The sequence below is a fragment of the Peromyscus leucopus genome, chromosome 9, assembly GCF_004664715.2.
Source record: "Peromyscus leucopus breed LL Stock chromosome 9, UCI_PerLeu_2.1, whole genome shotgun sequence".
Lineage (NCBI taxonomy): Eukaryota > Metazoa > Chordata > Mammalia > Rodentia > Cricetidae > Peromyscus > Peromyscus leucopus.
Window position 1 is genome coordinate 81198412 of NC_051070.1, and position 18489 is coordinate 81216900.

An 18489-nucleotide genomic window follows, 5' to 3' on the forward strand; every position below is an offset into this window, starting at 1 on the left:
CACACTTTTAAAGCATTTCCTCTTACAATAGGAGTACACACAGGACACAGTGAGAAATGTGGCAAAGATAGCCGTCATCAACCTTTCTTTTCACCTTCAAAGGACCAAAATAACCACAGCTCAGGATGCATGTGGCGACCACAGACTTCCTTGTGAGGAAAGAGGTCCCCAATTGCAAGACACCCAGTCATTCCTCTTCAGGGTTCTAAAAACAATGGGCAGCAGCTAACCACAGACAGTCTTTAATGTTCTCTTCATCACTAAGCCTTATTCCCACCCCACCCCCTTTTTTTGACATCTAGCAAGACTCACTAATGTAGAAAAGGGGTCTTCCCATACTTATGCCTTTCTTGCTGTATTTATTTATTCTATTTATTTATCTATTTTGGTTTTTCAAGACAGGGTTTCCTGTGTAACAGCCCTGGCTGTCCTGGAACCCGCTCTATAGACCAGGCTGGCCTCACAGAGATCCACCTCCTCTACCTCCCAAGTGCTAGGACTAAAGGTGTGTGCCACACCACCGAGCTGCTGTTTTCATTTATCATTTTTAAAAAGTTTTCCCTGGGTATTTCTCAGTGCAAGGGTCAAGAAGCTCGCTCCCATTTAGCAGCTTCACTTTCTCAGATGTGCAGAGCATGCAGGACAACCTTGTTTAATGGGCTTTTTTTCCTCCAATCAAACACTTAACCAACACTAGCTTTGGAAGCATTTCTAGGTTTCTATAGAAATGGTATTTCTAGTTTGTTTCTGCAGAAGAAGAAAGGAGAAATAGAGGGAGAGGAAGAAAAGAAAGAGAAGGAAGAGGCAGTAAAAAGAGGGAGAGGGAGGAGGGGAAAGAGGAGGGAGGATAAGGGGGCTAAACTAGCAAGGATTGGCCCCAGGCTGACTACTTTTCCCTATAAAATACATTCACAATACTACTAAGTTTATTGGTCTTACGACCTTCCTTAACTAAGGCCTCAATTTTCCTTTGTGGAAAGCTATGTCACACTGAGCAGAGGAAATCTTCCAGGGCAACACAGAGGCAGGACCAGGTTTGACAACCCGACATGAGAGTCAGATACTTTCAGTATTTAGGAATCGGGACTACCTGTGCTTGTGAAGAAGAAGAACGAGGATCCAAATGTAGCACAGGATCATGCCACACACTTCAGTCATGGAGAAGGCCCACGGGATCCTGGGAACACTGCAACAGAAAAACAGTTCTTTTTGTAACTGGAGATGAGCAGATACAACATCCCTTTTCAATACAATGCTTGGCTCAGAACTGCTCTGTAGAACTCTATCTCCCTCAGGAGATGATATCTGGAAAGCCTGGGGGGTTAAAAATCAGCTTCATAAACTATCCCTCTCATCAGAATCTACTAGCTGTCCTAAATTCCAGGAATGATTCTCTGTAAAGAAATAACAACCTGGTGCCTATCCTGGATCTTGGTCTGTAGACCAGGCTGGCCTCGAACTCACAGAGATCCTCCTGCCGTAGCCTCCCCAGTGCTGGGATTAAAAGTGTGCGCCACCACCGCCCAGCTCTCAATGTCTTTTTCTTGGATTAGATTTTGTTGTGTGTGTGCCCTTGGAGTTTACAGCAACCGTGCGGTGCCCGGCATGGGCATAGGTCTTCTGCAAGAGCAGTACACACTCCGAAGCCTCTGAGCCACCTCTCCAGCCCAGCATCCAATCTCTTAAACTGTGAGTTATAGGACTTGAATAAAGAAGGAAGGGAGTCTGCACAAAATTGAGTAAATAACTGAGAAAAGAAAATGACTACAGTAGTAAAAAGTTTGTGAACTTGGAAGAAACCAAACCCAATTCATCATCCAACACAGAATGCGTCCGAGGTTTTTCTGCAGTCCCACCTCGCCCACACTGCTCTGCACAGCTTTAATGCAGTCTCGGTTCTCTTGGTTCACACACAACACACACTTCACACCGCATGCCATCACTCCTTACAACGCCAGTGAATGCTGCCTGTAACACCTCAGCTCAGATTCAAAGATTAACTCTATGTTAGGAAGCGCAGGGTCTTTACTATACAAAGTCTGCTCTGAGGGAAAAAAAATGCTTTACTTATAAAAACAGATGTAATCACCAATTTTCCTATTTGCTACTCTCCACAGCATGTAAACAACAAGTTATCATGTCCTTGAGTTGTCTTCTGTGATGATGGCTGACTTAAAAAATTGCTGTGGTTGGGAGGCTGCACACGCCTTTAATGACAGCACTCAGGAAGCAGAGGCAGACAGATCTCTGAATTCAAGGCCAGCCTGGTCTACAGAGTGAGTTCCAGGACAGCTAGAGTTACACAGAGAAGTCCTGTCTCAAAAGAAACAAACAAAAATTGTTACATGAATTTTGGCTCAGAATTAGAATAACATTTCCAATAATTTCTAAATGGCCCTGAACAGCTGCCATTTCGTATTATGAATTTATGTGAAGTGGTATTTTCAGAATTGAGGATTATAAAAAAAAATCGAAAATATTGATTAACTCTGAAAAATACAGAAGATGCTGTATTCTCAAGTATCAAATATTTTGGCAAGATTTATTTTTTTATGTAAAAATAAACAAGGACATTTTATTATTATGTACATTTGCCTTCTCAACTTTAGTAATAGTAAAATTATATGCATGTCAAAAGAATTATCTAAAAATAAATTTATGATATATTATCAGCAAATGTATGATTTGCTAGGACCAAAGGCATGTGCCACGACAGAAACCTTTAAAAATAATATACATAAAAGCCGGGAGAGCCACCTGCCTTTGCCTCCTGAGTACTGGGAACAAAGGTGTTTGCTACCATGCCTGGCTTACGTGTAGTTCAAGGACAACCAGGGATATATAGTAAGACCCTACCCCCAATAAGAAATACATACGTACAGAGAAAAGTTTAAATAATTTTACACACTTAGGATAAAAGTGAATCTTCTACTTCTTCCCCAAACTAAACCTAATTATTGCTCCCCAGTTTTACTCTATTTTATCCCACATTAAATCATTTAGTAACACACACACACAAGCCTTTCTACCTCTGTATGAGTCTCTCGCTCACTATTTAATAATTTTGCTTAAGAACAGCTGTTTTAGCTTTTACCCAATATAAGCTTATATTCATACAAAAATTATGATGAAACTCCTTTCTGTAAAACTTCTTATAATTTCTAGATCTAATAAAAACTTCTTATTTAAAGTTTTCCAGGCACTTACTGATGGTCTCCCCTACCCCCCCTCTCCCCATTACTCCTTGTTAATGTATATAATGGCATTCCTGCTCCCTTTATTTTTATTTCTCTTCCTGTGATCTTGCCCTTTGCCCTACCACAGCAACCAACACTCTGTGTTATAACCTGAACCTTGTCATTATTAATATTTCTCCTCATACCTTCAATTTCAAGAATCCTATGCTTTAGGCATAATATATAAAATATACATATAAAACCCCAAACCAAACCAAACCCCAGGCCACCCTCCAATCAGAACGACATCCTACAGTACAGCCTCATCCAAACAAAGCCAAGCCCTGTGATCAAGTGTTATGTCCACTTCTTTGTAATCCTTAACTGACCTTACAGATCCAACCGTCTCCCATTCCCATTTCCTCCCACCACCACCAATTTCTTTGAAAAACCCTGATCCTTCTGAAAAAAGTACAAGTACACAAGTACTTACTACTCTTCACTTAAATTGTTCAATTATTTATATTTAATGTTTTGCCATCTTTGCTTCATTTCACACATTTTAGAGTCCTCCAAAATTACTCCATGTATCTCGGAGACTAAGGACAGACCTCAGACTGCTGTGCCCTGACAACTGCAGCACTGGTTCTTGGCATCATGTTTAATATGCACCCCACATTCACACTTTAATTATCCTCAACACGTCCTTTGCAACTGAATTTGCTTGATTAGGATCCAATGACCAGGTCCTGAGCTTGGTGTGTCCCTTCCATTCCCTCACAATGCCCGGGTTTTACTCGGACACTGACATCTCTGGAGACTCTAGATGAGCTATCACGTAGAATGCTTCTTTTTGTGTCTATTTCCTCATCATCAGATTTAGGTTAAACTTTTCTGAGGGGCAAGATTATCAGATTATTCTCAAGGTGATGCTTTGAACATTACATCCAGTGCATGCTGTCAGCTTATTTCACTGTGATGGCGGATCTGACCATGTGGTTAGGACGATCTTTGTCAGGTCCCAGCACTGTAAAAGTACCTGTTTCCTCTGCAATTAAGTAATGAGAAAGATGAAACTTCAATCATGCAAAAATGCTGTTGCTCAGCGGCTTTCCATCAGATGGATTTCAGCATCCACTGATAACTTGCCTGAATCAATTGTACATTGAAGGATATGGGCAGCTTCACGTTGCATCCACTATTGGTCTGTTTACTAGTCACAGATAAGCATTGTCCTCAATGCTTTAAATTCATGACTATCATTCCTTTTTAAAATCAGGAAGAACAGTTTATTGAGTATACTGTAGGAGGGGAGCAGGCTGAGTAGTAACCAGAATACTATTACCTCTAACAGCTGGTGTCCCCACAAGATAGCTTACAGATAGAGCTTGGTGGCAGAGCACTCACCCTACATGCACTCGGCCCTGGGCTCAATCACCAGCAATGGAAAACAAGGTTGCATTGATCATTTTTAAAAACCACTTAAGTAAAAAGTTGTTACTTACTGTTCTTTTTTTGTTTTTCATAACCACAGGCTATTTATTTATTTTTAGTTTTTCAAGATAGGGCTTCTCTTTGTAGCCCTGGCTGTCCTGGAACTTGCTTGGTAGACCAGGCTGTCCTAAACTCACAGAGATCCGCCTGCCTCTGGCTCCCGAATGCTGGGATTAAACATACAACACTACCTGGCTCTTTTTTTTTTTTTTTTTTTTTTTTAATGTTTATTTTTCAAATTTTTAAAAAAATTTAAATTGATGTTTTACCTGCATGTATGTCTGTGTGAAGGTGTTGGGTCCGCTAGAACTGGGCTTATAGACAGCTATGAGATGCCATGTGGGTGCTGGGAATCAAACCCAGGTCTCTGAAAGAACAGCCAGTACTCTTAACTGCTGAGCTATCTCTCCAGCCCCCAACCATTTCTTTTTTATTTAATATATAATAGTTTTATTCAGTACATAATAAAAACAAAATCAACCCCTGAATGAATTTGTACTACTGGAAATAAATTTGATTCATCTGGTGGTATTTTTAGGAAAGCAGAACCCTTTTCATCATTTTAAGTAAAATTTTCTTAAAAAGAAAGGCAGCTAAGTCTGCTACAAACATTCTCCTAACACTTAGAAATGTCGCAGAGTCTGACCTGTGGTCCCCCACCTCAGTTTCCAGAGTAAGGTATGTGCCACCAAGCTCGGCAAAGCCCGTCATCTGATGGCACCAGACAAGGCAAATGGAGTATACATACACGTCAGCTATAACCACAACGTTATTATCCATGTTACCACTGCTGCGACTCTAGAAACCTTCTACAAACTTGGCATCTAGAAACAAAACCTACCTGTCTAAGAATATATCCGGGAGTGGTGGGTAGGTCTGCATGTCAGGTACTCGCTCGTGAACAATAACCATAATGAAAGATGTAAACCCGAATACTATAAAAACATATACACAACTCAGTATGGTCTTCCAGTACTCTGGGTCCAATCTTCGAACAGAATGTTTGCTCTTGCCATTCATGTACTGGTACTGCTCAGAACTCAAGTCAGTGATGGGTCCATCGCAGCTGTGTGTGGGCTCTCCATTACAGAGCCAGTCTGCACTCTGAAGAGCACTGATGAATGGAGTCATGGGACTCATGGGGCTGTCACTGTTGTAGCCCATCTCCTCCAAAACATCAATATGGATTTTCTGCAATTTCCTGACCGAGAGCATTAACCTTTTAATGTCTCCTAGGACTTTGATTTCCAGAGGAGGAGACCGAAGATCATATTCAGTCAGTGTGAGTAATGTGATTCCATCCAGTCGGTGCTTGTTGCATAAAATGTCCACATATTCCAAGAAACCTTCATCCTTCAGCCACACTGCTACATGCTTAGTAGTCCAGCGGCGAATGCAGAGTTGACTAGGGCCTGCCATCTCTTCCTCCACTGACTGTCAAAGGAAAACAAAACAAAACGAGAATGTAGTCCAACATCTTCATTAAAGACCAAATGCAAACACGCATACCAGAAACAATAAGTACCCCCACTGGCTTCCATAGTCAAAGAAACAACAGTTATTCAGGAATGAGGATTTCCAATAGATTAACATTCTAATAATTTTAAGAGGCTGATAGCAAGTGTCTCAGTTTTATGGAGGACAGTGGTTGAACCCAGGACTCACACAGGATAAGTGATCTACCTTGAGCTATACTCCAGCTTTAACACTTTAGAAAAAGGTGTTTTACAAATGGTGTTTCCACGGCATGTCAACAACGATTACTTCAAAAGATTACTATTGAGAACACTGGAGGGGGAAAATCCATTTTAATGCTTTTTATAAAATGAAATCTATAAAAGACATATGGGAAAAGCTAAATTTCTGAAATTGTCACATTCATGGGGAAAAAAATTTCCCCACTTGAGGTAGAAAAGAACAAAATTACAGACAGTAAAATTCCAGGAAACTTTAGATTTGTACATCTCTATCTATTATGTATGAAATGATTTAGCCAACAGATAAAAAGATTTTAAAATAGCTATGAACTTCAGCTAAGTTGCGAATAGCCTTTGAAAGTCCCACTGCAGAAGTGGAAAGGCACTTCTGGGAGTTAGTGGTCAAAGTTTTAAAAGAAAACCACCATTTCAATATACTCATAAATATGAAGCAAAATTCAGAGTATAGTTATAAAAGGCTATTTAAGGCAATATTTTTAAAATATTGATAATTTTTGCTACTTTGATCCTACTTAGCTATATGTTTTTTTCTCTTGTAAAACCTGGGACTATTTCAAGTTTTTAAAGTGTATCAGATACATAGAAAACAAAGGCTTATAAAGAAAAAAAGGGATAACAAAAACTACTTCTCATGTGTCTACTTCTTGGACTTTTAAAGCCTGAGGGTTTTCTGGATTTCTAATAATTCACTATATTTCCTTCTGAATAATGTTTAAAAACTGGACAGGTATTTTTTTTAATCCACAATGATACAACAAATACCCAATTTTTAAAGAAAAAACAGCTGCAGTAAAATGTTCTGGGTAGATAGAGTTATATGTTTCTTTTGTGAAAGTTCTAAGCTATACTATACAGTTTGAAAAAGAACTTGCTTTTAAAAGTAAAACAAAAGCCGGCAGTGGTGGCCCACACCTTTAATCCCAGCACACCTTTAATCTGGAGGCAGAGCCAGGTAGATATCTGTGAGTTTAAGGCCAGCCTGGTCTATAGAGTGAGTTTAAAGACAGCCAGGGCTGTTACACAGAGAAACCCTGTCTTTAAACCCCCCACCAAAAAAAAAAAAAAAAAAAAAAAAAAAAAAAAAAGAAAGAAAGAAAAAAAAAAGAAAAGCTAATATAACTGAATACCCTCCGGGACAAAGGTTCTCCACAATGTCTGAGACAGCATCTTCTCTCTCCTCCCACCCCATGATGCTCTGATCTCCTAAGCATTTCTCATGGCTTTAGAGCACACATTCTGGAGTCAGGAAAAACACCTCAGCTTCTTTAGGCTGAGGAAAGGAAAAGGCAGGTGATGTTACAGTCTCCCCTTTCCACACAAAACACTTGTCACAAAGACTTACTATCACTGAACAAAAGCAGATACATGAACTAATAAGCTCACTTAAACGCAGCAGCAGTGACCAAGTAGCAAACCTCATCTACACCAAGTAAAGTTCTCCTTTATTTCCACTCGTCTACTTTCCCTTCTCCAGCGGCTTACCACCAGCGGGTTCCAAGTCACTCCCATCCTCGGAGCACTATTCTTTAGTACAGTTTCATCTCACACTCTGAGCAAAATGATCCTTCTCTTCTTCCACATTTCTCCCCATATTAACTCACCACTTCTTTCAACTTCAATCAAGCTTTGATGCCCATGCTTTAACCACTAGATAATATGAGTACCAACATAGAAGCCTCCTAGAAGCCTTTGAGCTTGCTATGGGAATGCCTTAAAAGCATGACACATTTCACCGCTCCGCCTCATCAGGTTAGTGCATGTCCTTTAATTGTGTGCTACTACATAATAGTTACAGGGCCACAGTAACCAGTACTTACTCCAACTGTGAGAACTTGTACTAAAGAGAATATTAAGAATGCCAGTAAGCTCCAGGGTCCATTTAATAGTCTGTTGTACCACAGGAATTCCAGGGAACAGAAAACTTTGAACAAAGAATATGACAGACACTGGTTTTATACAAATCAATAAAATGAATTTTGGTCAGTAAATGTTCAAGGATGCTTTCCATTTTAACTAATAATTGATTCACATCAATTATCTGTAGGACTGCTGCTTCTGGCCAAGATATAAAAACAGAACAAATTTTACTCTCTGATTTGAAGTAATCAAATGATGAATAAAATACATGAAAAAGATTCAAAATGATGGACCTCTCAGCCAAATCCCCGAGAGAGAGTAAACAAATGAGGTGGGCTCACAGTATTCAGGAGAGGCCAAAGACAAGAAATCCGGGTGAGCTGAGCTCACCAAGGTGGCTGTATTTGTAGGGTACTCCGATGGAGAACTGAGAGATCCACAGGGGTTCTCCCTTGAATACTTACCAGAACATGCATGTGTCAAGATGGAGAAGAGACCATTCAGGATCCCCAACCTCACACATGGACAAAAAGCCAATCCCAATCAGACTGACCAACAGTTCACAATTCCCGGGACTTTAGAACACACAATAGCAATGGGACAAAATCAAATCTAAACCCACAGTTCTCAGCCAAGCCTAATTCCCCCACTTTCCAGGACAGTCAGCAGTATGTGAATATATTCTTCATTGCCTCCACTTGGTGAGGGGTTACCAGCATGTAGGAAGTAGACACCAGGGTGCTGGTAAAAATCCTAGAATGCTGCCAGCATTGGAGGCCAAGCCAAGGTGATGGTGAGTTCAAGGCCAGAGTGGACTATACAGAGAGAATTTATCAGAGACTATATAGTGAGACCCTCTGTGCTGTCTATTTTTATCTAACTTGACACAGGCTAGAGTCATCTGAGAGGAGAGAATCCTACTGAGAAAATCCTCTACAAGACTGAGCTGTAGTAGGCAAGATTGTACAGCATTTTCTTAATTAGTGATTAATAAGGGAGGGCCCAGCCCATTGTGGGTGGGGTCATCCCTGGGCTGATGGTCCTGGGTTGTTTTTTTTTAAAGATTTATTTATTTATTACGTATACAGCATGTATGACTGCAGGCCAGAAGAGGGCACCAGATCTCATTACAGATGGTTGTGAACCACCATCTGGTTGCCGGGAATTGAACTCAGGACCTCTGGGAGAGCAGTCAGTGCTCTTAACCTCTGAGCCATCTCTCCAGCCCTCTAAAAAAGCAGGCTGATCTAGACATGAGGAGCAAGCCAGAAAGGAGCACCCCTCTATGGCCTCTGCATCAGCTCCTGCCTCCAGGTTCCTGCCCTGTTTGAGTCCTGTCCTGACTTACTTCAGTGATGAACAGTGATGTGGAAATGTAAGCCAGTGCCCCCCTCCCACCCACCACCACCAAGTTGCTTTGGTTGTGATGTTTCATCATATCAGTGATAACTGTAAGACATCCTCCCTCAAAAAAAAAAAAAAAATCTGCCAGGAATGGTGGTGGCAGATGCTTTAATCCTAGCACTCAGAAGATAAAGGCAAGTAGATCTCTGTGAGTTCAAGGCCAACTTGGTCTAGTATAGCAAGTTCCTGTTGCAGGAATTTAGCAGTCCTGTATCTGGGGTAGATATTAGAATGAACAGTTCTCACTGTATCCAGGGTAAACATTAGAGTAAATAGTTGTTTTCTAGAAGGACTCTGATCTTGAAGAATCTTTGTGGAAAACAGTGATTGATTTCCATGATTTGTAGAATTGTTTTTCTGAAGGGGCGTTGCAGTCTTTGAATGATTTTGGTCACAAGACGTCTCTGGCACACCATTATGTATTGCAAATGACACACAGTAAAGACTAAAGTCATGAGGGCATGTGATACTTTCCTTTAGAGAGACATATAGATTAGATAGCACCTTGGTATGAGGAAGTACTTTACCCAAAAAACAACTTTGTGTAACAATCAATAAATAGGCCTTTGTATGGCTGTTCGGTGTATAGTTCATCAGAGGCTGGACCTTCCTGCTGCCACACAGACTTTAAAATTTCATGTTGGAGTGACTTCTTTCTACAACTGAACCACGCAACAGAGAATATCCCAACAAATTCCAGACCAGTCAAAGTTACACGGAGAGATCTTGTCTCAAAACAAAAATCAGCAGAAAACTATGGTGTACTGGAATCCTATCTCTACAAACAAAAGAACTGTTTTGAGAAACATTACCCTAGGCTACATACACCTTTCTCTGGTCTAGCCTCACAAATCTTAAATGCACCTTGCAAGTTTAGGGATCTTTATAGGATATGTAAGAATATAAAGGTATCTAGAGACAAACTTATGGGACACTATGAAAGCAGTGCTAAGAGGAAAATTCATAGCTCTAAATGCACACATAAAGAAGATGGAGCAATCCCATACCAATGAATTAACAGCACAACTGAAAGCTCTAGAACAAAAAGAAACAAACTCACCCAGGAGAAATAGACGCCAGGAAATAATCAAATTGAGGGCTGAAATCAACGAAATAGAAAACAAGAGAACAATAAAAAAAAAAAAAAAAAAATCAATGAAACAAAGAGTTGGTTCTTTGAAAAATATCAAGATAGACAAACCCCTAGCCAAATTAACCAAAAGGCAAAGAGAGAACACCCAAATTCACAAAATCAGAAATGAAAAGGGAGACATAACAACAGACAACGAGGAAATCCAGAGAATCATCAGATCATACTTCAAAAACCGGTACTCCACAAAAATGGAAAACCAGGAAGAAATGGACAATTTTCTGGATAAATACCACATACCAAAATTAAATCAAGACCAGATAAACCATTTAAATAGACCAATAACCTAAAGAAATAGAAACAGTCATCAAAAGTCTCCCAACCAAAAAAAGCCCAGGACCAGATGGTTTCAGTACAGAATTCTACCAGACTTTCAAAGAAGAACTAATACCAATCCTCTTCAAAGTGTTCCACACAATAGAAACAGAAGGAGCACTACCAAACTCTTTTTATGAGGCTACAATTACCCTGATATCCAAACCACACAAAGATGCAACAAAGAAAGAGAACGACAGACCAATCTCCCTCATGAACATTGATGCAAAAATACTCAACAAAATATTGGCAAAGCAAATCCAAGAATACATCAAAACAATCATCCATCACGACCAAGTAGGATTCATCCCAAGGATGCAAGGATGGTTCAACATACGAAAATCAGTCAATGTAATACACCATATAAACAAACTGAAAGAAAAAAACCACATGATCATCTCCTTAGATGCTGAAAAAGCCTTTGACAAAATCCAACACCCCTTCATGATAAAGGTCTTAGAAAGATCAGGAATACAAGGAACATTTCTAAACATAATAAAAGCAATTTATAGCAAGCCAACAGCAAACATCAAATTAAATGGAGAGAAACTCAAAGCAATACCACTAAATTCAGGAACAAGACAAGGCTGTCCACTTTCCCCATATTTATTCAATATAGTACTAGAAGTTCTAGCTAGAACAATAAGACAACAAAAGGAGATCAAAGGGATACAAATTGGCAAGGAAGAAGTCAAACTTTCACTATTTGCAGATGATATGATAGTATACATAAGTGACCCCAAAAACTCTACCACGGAACTCCTACAGCTGATAAACTCCTTCAGTAAAGTGGCAGGATACAAGATCAACTCAAAAAAATCAGTAGCCCTCCTATACACAAATGATAAAAGGGCTGAGAAAGAAGTCAGAGAAACATCACCCTTTACAATAGCCACAAATAATATAAAATACCTTGGGATAACACTAACTAAACAAGTGAAGGACCTTTTTGATAAGAACTTTAAATCTCTAAAGAAAGAAATTGAAGAAGATATCAGAAAATGGAAGGATCTCCCATGCTCATGGATAGGTAGGATTAACATAGTAAAAATGGCAATCTTACCAAAAGTAATCTACAGATTCAATGCAATCCCCATCAAAATCCCAACACAATTCTTCACAGATTTGGAAAGAAAAATACTCAACTTTATATGAAAAAACAAAAGACCCAGGATAGCTAAAAGAATCCTATACGATAAAGCAACCCTTGGAGGCATCACCATCCCTGACCTCAAACTCTACTATAGAGTTATAGTAATAAAAACAGCTTGGTACTGGTATAAAAACTGACATACGGACCAATGGAATCGAATTGAAGACCCTGACATTAATCCATGCACATATGAACACCTGGTTTTTGACAAAGGAGCCAAAACTATACAATGGAAAAAAGAAAGTATCTTCAACAAATGGTGCTGGCATAACTGGATGTCAATATGTAAAAGATTACAAATAGATCCATATCTGTCACCATGCACAAAACTCAAGTCCAAGTGGATCAAAGACCTAAACATAAATCCAGTTACACTAAACTTAATAGAAAAGAAAATAGGAAGCACTCTTGAACGCATTGGCACCGGAGACCATTTCCTAAATAAAACACCAACAGCACAGACCCTGAGCACAACAATTAATAAACGGGACCTCTTGAAACTGAGAAGCTTTTGCAGGGCAAAAGACACAGTCAATAAGACAAAAAAGACAGCCAACAGAATGGGAAAAGATCTTCACCAACCCCACATCTGACAGAGGATTGATCTCCACAGTATATAAAGAACTCAAGAACCTAGACATCAAAATACTGAACAGTCCAATTAAAAAATGGGCTAAAGAGCTAAATAGAGAATTCACAAAACAAGAACTACAAATGGCTGAAAGACATTTAAAGAAATGCTCAACATCCTTAATCATCAGAGAAATGCAAATCAAAACGACTCTGAAATACCACCTTACACCTGTTAGAATGGCTACGATCAAAAACACCAATGACAGCCAATGTTGGAGAGGATGTGGAGCAAAGGGAACACTCCTCCACTGTTGGTGGGAATGTAAACTTGTACAACCACTGTGGAAATCAGTATGGCGGTTTCTCAGAAAATTAGGAATCGAACTACCTCAAGACCCAGCCATCCCACTCTTGGGCATAACCCAAGGAATGCTGATTCATACCATAAAGATACATGCTCAGCTATGTTCATAGCAGCACTATTTGTAATAGCCAGAACCTGGAAACAAGCTAGATGCCCATCAACGGAAGAATGGATGGAAAAAATGTGGTACATATACACAATGGAGTACTACTCAGCAGAGAAAAACAATGAAAGCATGAAATTTGCAGGCAAATGGATGGAACTAGAAAAAATCATCCTGAGTGAGGTAACCCAAACCCAGAAGGACAGTCATGGTATGTATGTACTTACTCATAAGTGGATTCTAGATATAAAATAAAGAACAATCAGACCACAGCCCATAGAACCCTAGAGGCTATACATATAGTATGGAGGTCCCTAGGACGACTGTGGCTTATAATAAATTTTGGTTTTACTCAATTATTGAAAAAAGTAGCCAAATGAATGGAAACACATGAACTATGAACCAAAGGCTGAGGGGCCCCCAGCTGGATCAGGCCCTCTGAATAGGTGAGACAGTTAATTTGGGAGGCAACTAGGCAGTGGGACCAAGTCCTGTGCTCATTGCATGAGTTGGCTGTTTGAAACCTGGAGCTTATGCAGGGACACTTGGCTCAGTCTGGGAGGAAGGGACTGGACCTGCCTGGACTGAGTCTACCAGGTTGATTGCAGTCCTCGGGGGACGATTTGCCCTGGAGGAGGTGGGAATGGGGGGTAAGCTGGGGGTAAAGGGAGGGGGTGGGAGGGGGGAGAATAGGGGAACCCGTGGCTGATATGTAGAACTGAATGGTATTGTAAAATAAAAAACAAAACAAAACAAAAACAAAAAAAAGTTACTTAACATAAAAAAAAAAGAATCTGCTCAAAAAAAAAAAGGTATCTAGAATCCAAAAGCAAGACATTATAATCCACGGGGGGAAAAAAATCAATAGAAATTGACCAGCACTGACAGAGATAACAGAATTAGAAGGTAAGAAGGAAATTTACATAATTATGACAGCTGTATACATCTCAACATGTTAAACAGAAACGGGCGTGCTGGAACATGCCTATCACTCGGCACTGAGGAGGACGAGTCAGGAGTATTTAGAATTTGGAGCCAGTCCGGGATTTATGGTGAGTTCACGGAGAACCCCCCTGTATCGTGAGGCTGTGTCTCAGGAACTAGATGAAGAGAAAATTAGGCAACTCCCTGAGGGAAGCTGGAACCCAGGTCTCAGGTGTGCCCTACTTTCTTCCCAAGCCCATCCTCCCCCTTTCTCTTACCCACCTTGTTTAAAATCTCTGTGGAAAATCTTTTAATAAACCCCCAGCTCTGAGACTGGAGAGACAGCCACACAGTTAAGAACACTTGCACCTCGTCCAGAGGACTCAAGGCGAGTCTCAGCACTCTGAGAGCAGCTCATGAGCATCTGTAAATTCAGTCCCAGGAGACTCTGACATCCTTTTCTGGCTTCCAAGGGCACCAGGCACACACATGGTACACATGCTTGCAGTTACAACACCCATACACATAAAATACAAGTTTCAAAAATTTAATTCCCAAATGTGGAGGCCAGAGAGAGGGCTCAGAGGCTAAGGGTACATAATGCTCTTATAAAGGACCTGAGATTCCATGCCAGGTGGCTCACAACTGCCTGTAGCTCCAGCTCCAGGGGATCTGATGCTCTTCACCAGCACCTGAACTCATGTGTACACACCCCAGACAGATGCATATGTGAAAACAAACCTTAAAAGTCCCAGCTCTGCTTTGAAGGGGCTCGCCCTGAGGTCCTTTTCTGCACAGACACCACTAATCCCAGTTTGGCCTGAGCTGAAGGCCCTCAAAGATTTGGGGAACTCCTTGGCCTACTGTAAGTGACAGACTGAAACTGGGCCTCCTTTTTCTCTGACTTTTTTTTTTTTTTGAATTGGGGGTGTTTCAAGACAGGCTCTCTCTGTGTTAATAGTCTTGGCTGTCCTGGAACTCAATCTGCAGACCAGACTGGCCTCGAACTCACAGAGAGGATGAAGGTGTGTGCCACCACCGCTGGGTCTTTTCTGCCCCTCTTGACATTACTTTCTCATCCATAATTTCCCTGAAGCACTGAGATTCCCTTCAAATGACAACTGCTTTCAATCTATAAGCACGGAGGAAATTACTGAAAACAAAACATCAAAAGGATCAGCAGGGCATGGCTTTAATCCCAATGCTCAGGAGACAGGTGCAGGTGGGTCTCTGTGACATTGGCCAGCCAGACATAGTGAGTTCCAAGCCAGCCATAGCTACACAGTGAGAGCCTGTCTGAAAAGCAGGGAGGGGGAAGACGAGGCAGACTAGAAAGACAGGGAAAATTATACGGGGAAGAAAAAAGTCCCTCAGTTTGAAGTCTGACTGAAGCCTCCTGCTCACTGAGAAGCAAGAATCTAGTACAATTACCATTGGCTGTAAAACTACCAACACAGAGATAATATTCCTTTCCCATACAGATAGTTCATCTTAAAGTCACAAATGACCAGGTATAAAACCTGAATGTGCCTGACCCCTGGGAGAGCCTCATTCCTTTCCCTAGACATCTGTGAGAATCTCAAACAAGACTGTTAACTGTTTACAGTAAAGGCATCCGTCCTATGATCTAGACTTTTCCCTCATCAATCAGCATCCTGTCTGCTGTCCTTCAGGAACCATCCTGTGATCTCCTTTAGTTTTCTGCAACCCTCTTCGCTAACTGCTTCACATTCACTAAAATCCTGTCCATGAGTGTTGTAAGGACCATGCAGTGGCTCTCAGAACTACGCCTACATCCTTCTTTCTTCCTGAGCACCTCCTCCTCCCAGCCCTCCCGCTTAATTAACATTAGAAACCTCATTCAAATGTCTAACAAAAACCCCAGGTTGGGGATTAGCTCAGTGGTAGAGCATTTGCCTGGCAAGCATGAGGCCCTGGGTTCGATCCTCAGCTCAAAAACAAAACAAACAACAACAAAAAAACCTCTCCTTTAAGGAGGGAGGAGGGGAACAAGAGGGAGGGAAGAACTAGAAAGCCCAAAGTAAAAGGAAATAATAGAGATGAGGAACAGTCATCTTTAACCAAAATGCAGCAAGATGGCTCTGGGGGGACACCTGCTGCCAAGCCAGAGTGTCCTGAGTTTGATGCCTGGAACACACATGTGGAATGAGAACAGACTGCTGTCTGCTGACCTCCATCCATCCGAGTGTCATGACGATCCCTACTCCCTGCCATAAGTAAATGCCAAAAACAAACCAAAACCTTTAAAGAAATTGAGTATGTAATACATTCTTACGGAGACTTCAGGTCACTGGTCAATTGTAGCATTAAGAAATAGTACCAGCGCAGAGGCAGGCAAATCAATGCTGGCCTTGATTTACAGAGCAAGCTCCAGGATGGCCAGGGCTATACAGATAAACCCTGCTTTAAAAACAACAACAAAAACAAAAAACAAATACCAATTCTCTCCACACTCTTCAAGGAAAGGATATTTCTGAATTCATTCCTGACAACAAAATCGAGGAGATAACAAGAAAAGAAAACCACGAATATATGTGATGTGCAAAGATACAAAGATTCCAAACAAATTTAAAGACATAAAATAACCAAGAGGAGCCAGGCCTGGTGGCACATGCCTTCAGTCCCAGCACTCAGGAGGCAGAGGCAGGTGGATCTCTGTGAATTCAAGGCCAACTTGATCTACAAAGTGAGTTCCAGGACAGCCAGGACTGTTACGTAGAGAAACCCTGTCTTAAAAACCAAAAACCAAAAGCAAACAAAGCAAAACAAACAAAAACCCCTCATCATTCATTCATCACCAAACTCACCAAACTAAAATAGAAAGAAACCTCACAACTTGATAAAAGGCATCTTTGAAAAACCTACTAGTATCTGATTCTATGAGTAAAGCCTTCCTCTAATTGTGCATGCTAAGTATAGAGGAAGCCATGAAAACTCACCCCCAGCACATACACATGTACGTACGTACGTACGTACGTACATACATACATACATATAAAAAATTAATAAACCATCAATCAGAGTTTCTAGAATTGGTTAGGCATGGTGGTGTATGCCTTGTAATCCCAGCACCTGGACTGAGTTCCAGGCTAGCCTGACCTACATAGCAAATTCTGAGCTAGCCAAGACTACACAGTGAGACCTTGTCTCAACAAACAAAACAAAACAAAAAACCCAAAACAAATGCCCCCCCGCCCCCCCCCCCAGTTTCTAGTATTAATGTCAGGTTAGCAAGACTGTTACATGTAAGTACAACATACACAATCAACTAGAGGGCTGGCTAAATCAACTCTGTGACCCTGGCTGGCCTGGCTTTTGCTAGGCAAACTCACTGTGATCCCACAGTGCTGGGACACAGGCAAAACCACCATGCCCACCTTGATGCACACTTAAAAGCATTGCACATAAAGCTTAGTGCTTGTTCCTTTTCCAAAAGTGTGTGTTAGCTAAGGACTATCCTCAAGATCGGTCCCCAGCTCTGGAATGTTAATTGGTCCATGTACATGAAGCACCTCATTTTGAGATGAAAACCGAAGTACATGCTGAAGTCACAAGCAATTAAGCAAGCCCTGGAACATCAAAGGTTAACACTGTCTTATCAAGACACATGCAGTCCACTTCTGCACTCGGCTTTGACTATCAGTGGGTCTGAGTCCAACTTCATTCCCAGTTATAGATAACAGACAAATGAAAGCAGCTGACTCTTCTGCATAGCACGAAACAAACAACTTTATCTTTCCTATGGACAGGCTTATGCAATTGAGAACATTCTGAGCACAGCAGCTCTTTTAAGTTTGTTTATTTATTTATTTTTTGACCGGATTAGTTTAGTTCCTGCTAATAGAGACTTCAGTGGTCTAACAACAGGAGTTCAATCCCTACCACCCCGAGTTGTTAGACAAAGCCTCCCTAGGTAGCCCAGGATGATCTCTAACTCGAGGACCACGAGTGAATACCACCATGAACTTCAGCTGAGCTCAATATATTTATTATTGGCGGTGTGTGTGTGTGTGTGTGTGTGTGTGTGTGTGTGTGTGTGTGTCTGTGCGCGCGTGCCTGTGGGTACAGAGGCCAGAAATGGCACTGGGTGTCCTGCTCTATCATTTCCCATCTTACTCTGGAGACAGGGTTTCTCACTGACCCTGCTGCTAAGCTGGTGGCCAGCAAGCTCCAGGAAGCCATCCCATCTCCACTGCCAACAGTGTGACGCCGCCGGGGTTACAGGTGCCCTCTGCCA

At 41.1% G+C, this 18489-nt stretch overlaps 1 protein-coding gene across 2 annotated transcripts in view; it reads right to left on the minus strand.

Moving 5' to 3' along the window:
- Samd8 (sterile alpha motif domain containing 8) overlaps nucleotides 1-18489 on the minus strand; it is a 48819-nt gene that overhangs the window by 11516 nt on the left and 18814 nt on the right. For both annotated transcript variants that reach the window (XM_028879780.2, XM_028879781.2), the window contains exons 2-3: nucleotides 5512-6104; nucleotides 1091-1186 (exon numbers count right to left, since the gene is read on the minus strand). In XM_028879780.2, coding sequence (XP_028735613.1) covers nucleotides 1091-1186; nucleotides 5512-6104 — 689 coding nt within the window. The remainder of the gene's footprint in view (nucleotides 1-1090; nucleotides 1187-5511; nucleotides 6105-18489) is intronic.